The sequence below is a fragment of the Lampris incognitus genome, chromosome 9 (assembly GCF_029633865.1).
Source record: "Lampris incognitus isolate fLamInc1 chromosome 9, fLamInc1.hap2, whole genome shotgun sequence".
In the NCBI taxonomy this organism is placed as follows: Eukaryota; Metazoa; Chordata; class Actinopteri; order Lampriformes; family Lampridae; genus Lampris; species Lampris incognitus.
Genome location: NC_079219.1, coordinates 9,155,599 through 9,163,046, shown reverse-complemented (window position 1 = coordinate 9,163,046; position 7,448 = coordinate 9,155,599). Strand labels below are relative to the sequence as shown.

At 48.8% G+C, this 7,448-nt stretch overlaps 1 protein-coding gene and 1 non-coding gene across 2 annotated transcripts; one reads left to right on the top strand and one right to left on the bottom strand.

Moving 5' to 3' along the window:
• Positions 1–914: 914 nt before the first annotated feature.
• On the bottom strand, positions 915–5,124 carry tpi1b (triosephosphate isomerase 1b). The gene is made up of 7 exons (XM_056285765.1): positions 4,928–5,124; positions 3,210–3,333; positions 2,580–2,664; positions 2,269–2,401; positions 2,004–2,089; positions 1,815–1,902; positions 915–1,652 (listed from the first exon to the last, which is right to left on the bottom strand). Exons 1-7 carry the CDS (start codon positions 5,034–5,036, stop codon positions 1,534–1,536), a joined length of 744 nt encoding a protein of 247 aa, XP_056141740.1. The 5' UTR covers positions 5,037–5,124; the 3' UTR covers positions 915–1,533.
• Positions 5,125–7,320: 2,196 nt separating this feature from the next.
• LOC130118738 (U7 small nuclear RNA) lies at positions 7,321–7,375 on the top strand. The gene has a single exon (XR_008810792.1). It is a non-coding gene; the product is annotated as a U7 small nuclear RNA (small nuclear RNA).
• The last annotated feature ends 73 nt before the right edge of the window (positions 7,376–7,448 follow it).

The following is a 7,448-nucleotide window of genomic DNA, read 5'->3' as shown; positions in this document are numbered from 1 at the left end:
AAAGGCCTTCAGACACGTGTGTGTGTGTGTGTGTGTGCGTGTGTTAACCTTGGGACAGATCTGTGAAGTGTTCTACAGAGTCTTGAAATTCAGAAATGTTAAGTATGTGCTCATCTCCTTTAGTTACATTATGCATATAAAATCAATCTCTCGCTTTCTCGTCTTCCTGCTTTCTCTTTCACACTTTCAAAGTCAAATTATATTCGTTTCAGATCTCTTGCCAAAATAACAGCCTTATAATATCTTTTTTGGGGGGCTCTGTGTTATAATGAACGCTCATAAAGGCTTGAGTTCTGATAGACATGAAAACGGGCATGGCTACGAGGCTGATGTGTCATTGGATCCGGCTGCTGGTTTTAATTTAGTGCCTGGATAAATTTAGCTGTCAAATGCCTCCGCTGCCCTGCACAGCATTATCTTGACAAGAAGTTGCCATTGCAATAAGTTACCCTCTCTCTCTCTCTCTGCAGCCTCAAGACTACACCAACAGCATATTCTGCAAAATAAAAGATACTTATTGCTTAAACGTCTTTACCTCTTTGCCCCCCTTGATATTCCTGGACACACGGGGCTATAGATAGACGCTCTTAAAATGTCACGTCATGTCCCTTGTGGCTCCTATCCAAGCATTCATTCCAAGTCCGATTCCCTGTGCATGTAAACCGACGTGCCGTTCGAAGAAACTTGAAATTGAATTACAACTGTGTGCAGTGTCTGAACAGTTGTCGATATAAAAAAAAAAAACCACGATCCAGACTGAACATTAGGGAAACTGCCGGGATATTACAAGATCTCCCACCGAGTCACGCTACGGATTTAGTTGTCATAATTCAAAAATAAATAAATAAAAATTCTTGTGCTGCCGATCTCACCGGACCGAAAATGCGTTGCAACCAGAACACAACACACCGAACCAGTCTCTAAACCGTTTATTATAATGTTGCTTTTACACCCTCCCTTCCTCCTACCCATCGGCCATGATTACAATATGATTCACATGGAAGTGGACACCTCCCCTCTTGGGCAAAAGAGCCAATTGGGGAGCGGGTCATGCACGTCTACAGGGAGGTTTAAGTTACGAAACATCATAACGACACAAAAAGATGCCTGTGTTAGAAAGACAAGTAAGGTAATGTGATCGACAAGAGCCTTTGACACAGTACACACAAATGTCTGTAAACTTTTCAAGTAAAAGGCATGTTTGCTGCTTGTGGACTTGTCGGGTGCTGGTTTTACAGCTTGAAGCACTTGTGTGGAGTTTAATAAGCATACATGCCATCTTAGTGGACCTAATCCTTTTCTGTGCAGTACAGTGCATGTGTCAACCTGTCCCTATTTCTTCTTAACTAAATACAAAAAAAAAAGGGAAACAGAAGGAATAACATCATGACACAAATACTTTGAATAAAAAAAAAAAGGGGAGGGGGGGGTACAGTTCTAAGTGCTGGGATTTAGAGGTGATGAAACGGGCTCATCTTAATGGAGTTGGCCTTCTGATTTGGACACTGTCTCGTCGTTGTCGTTTCCCGGGTTTTATGCCTTGGCGTTGATAATGTCAACAAACTCGGCCTTGAGGGAGGCTCCTCCCACGAGGAAGCCGTCCACGTCATGCTGGGAGGCGAGCTCCTTGCAGGTGCCGCCAGTTACAGAACCTGAGGAGGGAAAAAAAAGGAAGACAGAATGGCGAAATCAAAAGATGGCGGCAAAATCCCTGAGCGAATGCTTCCAAGCAAGCGCCAACAACTAATAAAGCAGGAAAAAGTGCAAAGCTGATTGACTTATTTGTTTCTCTCTTGCTGATAAGATGGACTGACCTCCATAGATAATCCTCACGGAGTTGGCCACTGCCTCAGACACGTGAGTCTTCATCCACTCCCTCAGTTTTGCGTGGACCTCCTGGGCCTGAGAGAAGACACGGGAAAACACACAGGTGTTGAGAGGAGGCGCTGAGGATCGCAACGCCGAGCCCCCAAACAACCGCAACGGCTCTGGACAATACTCACCTGCTGTGGGGACGCCGTCTTGCCGGTGCCGATGGCCCACACAGGCTCATAGGCGAGCACAACCTTGCTCCAGTCCTTCACGTTGTCTGAAAGAGGGACATGAGAGGATTTAAGGCGATACTTCACCTTGGGACGGCTGCTCTTATGATACCATCATCATCGATATGCAATATCACATCCCCTGGAATGTATATTACAAATTTTTTTTGAACTCGGATCCACTCAGATACAAGTTCACGGTGGGGGTGTCTGAAGAGTTTGGTACCTGCGATGACCTTGGTCTGAGCAAAGACCACCTTTTCGGTGATGCCAGCCTCTCTCTCGTCGAGCTTCTCGCCAATGCAAGCAATCACGCCGAGGCCATTCTCCAGAGCGTGGGCCGTCTTCTGACCGATGAGCTGTCAGCGCACAAGAAACAAGCATCCCATCACGCGGTGGCGTAAAATGAAGCCAATTGTGTTGCGGTTCTACACACGCTGAGGTTCAATCTCACAACTGGAACTCATTATAGCAAGCAAGATGAAAAACACACACACACACACAAAAAAAAAGAAAAGTCCAATTCATCAAGAATACCTCATCGTTCTCTCCGAAGACATGGCGCCTCTCAGAGTGTCCCAGGATCACCCAGTGCACGCCGCAGTCCTTGATCATCGCAGGGCTGCACAGAAAACATGCCAACAGTAAACACAAAACAAGGATGATCCACAGTCGGGTCGTTAAGGTCTTGAGCCAGATAATCTTGAGGGTTGATCAAGTCTTGCAAGACTGTCCGTAACGTGATTTTTCCTTTGAAAATAAATCAGTACTTACTGGAAAAAGGAACTAAGTTAACAGCTAATGTGGTATTAATGACACCTCATCATTATTAAAGCAAGGGTCGGTCAACTCCCCAAATTTTTTTTCTAAATCAGTGGTTATAAGTGGGGACACCACTTGTCCTTGAAGGGGTTCCTGATGTTCCCAAGTAAAATAAGGACTGACCTAATTCGTGCCACCAGAAATTCATCCATTAGACAATGTGCAAGAATAACCGTTGTCTTAATTAGTGTCACTGTCAACTATGTGTAGAAATTTTAATGCTAAACAACAAGAACCTTCCCACATAGCAGTCCCTGAGACAAAATCAGGTGGGGGTCTTAAAATGGAAGAAAAAAAAAAGTGAAAGAAATATAAGAGCCCATGCGGAACAGACATGGACCATACCTGATCTCCCCAGTGAAGGCCCCCTTGGGAACTTTATAGCAGTTCTGAGCAGCCACACCAATTTTAGCATCCATCTTGGACCTGGCAAAGTCCAGGTAGATTGATGGAGCGCCGCACACAACCTCTGAAAATTGGGAGAAAAAGAGTCCTCTGGGTAAATTCTTAAAAACTTAACCCTTATCACGTCTTATATCAAGTAGGAGTAAAAGACAAGCGAGCACCACTTCCATGACCAGTCCGTGTTACAAAATATTCCCATATTCGGAGACGGTGTTTACTCTGCGATTCTTTTGTATATTCAGGGTTACCAAATCAACCAAGTGCGAGTGGCAGCGCTGCGTGTCAGGACAATACCCTCACATTGTAGTCCTCATACTTATGAATGCGTAAGTAATCTGTGTGGTTTGGTATGGGCCAACATCAGCATGCTCCACATACTTAATATCAAGTACAGTAAGTCAAGACTGACATTCACTAGGTAACCGTATCTTGTGGTCCCGTGAGTCTATATTAAACGTCCCCAGTCAGGAAGGGCCTTGCTAAAGGTCATTCAGATCTGACAAGACGCAGTTCTCCCCCCCCCCGGATAAAGGTCTGAGTTCAACCTCCAAAAGGTCGCCGGCACGGCTGCATTCTGCAGGGGTCACAAAGGCGGCCTAGAGCAAAAGTTCAAAGGTCAACCCCGAGAGTCTGACTCGAAATAAGCCACGCTTTTATGACACGAACATAGGCTTTAAAGAAGAAGAAAGATGGAAGTCTGGCTTTGAATCGCGACATAGGAGGCAACGGGAGGGGGGGAGCGTGGGGGGGGGGTCAGGCATCCTGTCGGTGCGCCGCGAGAGGAAAGTTAAAGGGGGCGGGTCTTGCGGCGGCACGAAGTCCAAGGGCGTCCGTGTTGTGGAAACTTACAAGCCGGCTGCGCACACGGGCTTCTATCTAACTCGTACCAAAAATCACTGCGACTAATCAATACTCGTGGCCCGAATTAACCGATTATCGATAGCGTTCATCCGCGGATCCGCCTCGGGACTGCGGAAATAAGCACGGACGCGTTGCCATTAGGGCTCCTTTCTCTTTTTCCCCCCCCTTTTTCGTCCTCCTGCACCGACTTTTAATTTCTGTCTCCTGCACCGACCCGGACGCCGAGTGATCGGTGCGGGGATAACCTGCAGGCCCGCCCGCCCGCCCGGTAGTTCTCAGGAAGCAGGGCGCACATGTCCGCCTGCGGAGTGCGTAACGGACCTCGCAGCAGAGCGCAGGGGAGGCGGGAGGCTGCAGCCGCTGCAGCTACGTGCAGCTGGGAACGCGCACCGACGCCGCCGTGAGGCTCCTCCGGATCCGTCAGCGTTCCCCTGCCTGTCCGTCCTGCTCGGACGTAGTAGCGTGAGGATGACACGAACTCGGGACGAAATGGCGCGAGGCGGCGTTACAGACGCCCCATTGGCTCGTTCTTTTTTATTTTATTTTTATTTTTTTTAAATGAATGAACGAGCCATTTTGACCGCTGTTGAACGACCCCACCACCACCCCCACCACCCGGTTGAGAATCGATGCTTGGCTGTGCACCACCAACAAACACACCGACACGAGCGAGACGCTGCAACGAGCAGCCGCGACAGATTAAAACAGCGCTCATTTATTTTTCCGCAATTAACTGAAGGGGGGGGGGGGGAAGCTCGCCCGCATACACAGGCAAAGGGGTGTCAGAAGGAACATACCGACGTGGGGGTCCAACTTGGCGGTATTCAGGGTGTGGATGAGCTCCCCCAGGCTTTTCTTGTCGCCGTTCATCTTCCAGTTCCCACCTACGAAGAATTTCCTGGTCATGTTTGCGGTTGATGTGTTGCGCGCGGCTTGGTGCTGTGTGGCTGGAGGAGGACCTGGTCAGCGGGCAGGAGAAGAGCGGAGGAGACGGGAACGCGCTCCGTATTTATGGAGGGTTGGACCGCTTCGCCCCCTCCTCTCGGCGCGCCCCATTGGCTTACGCCGACACGCCTGCAACAGCGTCTCCCTATCACGGCCTGCCCTCCGTGCAGAAATATGATACGGAACAGGGGCCGATGTGCAGGGCTGTAGCAACCAGAGAGGCCTAGAGTTGATCCGCCACATGGGGAAGAGTGACAGAAGCCCGGTTAAGAGGAGAGGCGATGGTCATGGAGCAGCAGGATGGTTTCGTGCCACCAAAGAGCACCGCACATGTGATGTTTGCTTTGAGAGTGTTGATGGAGGAGTATAGAGGAGGCCAGAAGGAGTTGCATCGTGTGGATTTAGAGGAAGCGTATGACAGGGTGCCAAGAGAGGAGGTGTGGTATTATATGAGGAAGTCGAGAGTTGCGGAGAAGTATGCAGGGAGTGGTGCGGGATATGTATGAGGGAAGTGTGACAGTGGTGGTGTGTGCGGCTGGAATGACAGATGGGTTCGAGGGTCGGATCTGGGGCCCTTGTTTGCAGCGGTGATGGACAGGTTGACGGGCGAGATCAGGCAGGAGTCCCCGTGGACTATGACGTTCGCGGATGACATTGGGATCTGTAGCGAGAGCAGGGTGCAGGTGGAGGAGAGCCTGGAGAGGTGGAGGTATGCACTGGAGAGGAGAGGAATGAAAGTCAGCAGGAGCAAGACGGAACACATATGCGTGAACGAGAGGGAGGACAGTGGAATGGCGAGGATGCAAGGAGTGGAGGTGACGAAGGCGTATGAGTTTAAACACTTGGGGTCAACTGTCCAAAGTAACGCGTCTGTGAATGTTCTCATTCATCCAGGTCATGGTTATCCAAAGGAGTTGAATCAAGTGCCACTGGACTTGGTATAGTATATCCGTGAAGACGTTTCGCCCCTCATCCAAGAGGCTTCCTCAGTTCGTGCCTTTCTGACTAGACCAAGCTAGTCTGACTGGCCGGTGATGAGACTCCGTATTTATCCTCTATGAGTCGTTGTCAGAGCTATTGATATGCGTGGCTCTAAACATCTGATCACAAAGAGCCACGCAGTCCAGCTGCACTTGATTCAACTCCTTTGGATGTCCAAAGTAACGGGGAGTGCAGCAGAGAGGTGAAGAAGAGAGCGCACTGTGCAGGCAGGGTGGAGTGGGTGGAGAAGAGTGTCAGGAGTGATTTGCGACAGGAGGGTACCAGCAGGAGTTAAAGGGAAGGTTTACGAGATGGTTGTGAGACCAGCTATGTTATATGGGTTGGAGACAGTGGGCTGGAGGTGGCAGAGTTGAAGATGCTAAGGTTTGCATTGGGAGTGATGAAGAAGGGCAGGATTAGGAAGGAGGATATTAGAGGGACAGCTCAGGTTGGACGGTTTGGAGACAAAGCGAGAGAGGCAAGATTAAGATGGTTTGGACATGTGTGGAGGAGAGATGCTGGGTATATTGGGAGAAGGATGCTGAAGATGGAGCTGCCAGGGAAGAGGAGAAGAGGAAGGCTAAAGAGGAGGTTTATGGATGTGGTGAGGGAGGCTGGTGTGACAGAGGAAGAGGCAGAGGACAGGAAGAGATGGAAACGGATGATCCGCTGTGGCGCCCCCCAGCGGGAGCAGCCGAAAGTAGCAGTAGTAATGTGCATGAAAGTAGGGCCGTAGATATGATCGATACGGCATTATTGAAGTGTATACTGGTGTCATGGTGTGAGAGGGGGTGAGAGAGAGAGGGGGTGAGAGTAAAAGGAAAGGCAGTTGAATTAAACAAATGAATATCGAAGGTCTACAAGCAGGTTGAGTCAGTGAAAGGGAGTACAGCACTTTTTCCGAGGGAGACAATTGGGGTATTGTTGCTTTTTTGTTTTTTTAGAAATGAATTTAAACTCAACGCCAGTAGGTGGCAGTAATACACCGTGAAGTTGGGTGTCTTCCGGGAACCGAGGGCGTAAAATAAAGCGCTGTGATTGGAGGGTATGTGGCCTTACCCAGAATGCAACACAACCAGATTTATAAACTGGTGCCAAACATAAACATAAATTGAAATTAAATATGACGCTTGGTCTCGATTTACGTCGAGACATATTGTTTAACATATCGTATTTTAGCGGAAACGTGTGTGTTTGTTCGGCACCACAACAGGATTACATAGGCAGGATTGTCGTGTGTTGTCGGGTGGCGTCCTCCAGCAACAGGAATAAGCTCTTTTAGTATTTGTCCAGCAGGCTTCTTATAAAAAGAAGCCCACCTATACTGTCAAATATAAAACCATCTATTATAGATTTATTCAGTCACTAGTTGAATGAAGCAGTTAAAAATTT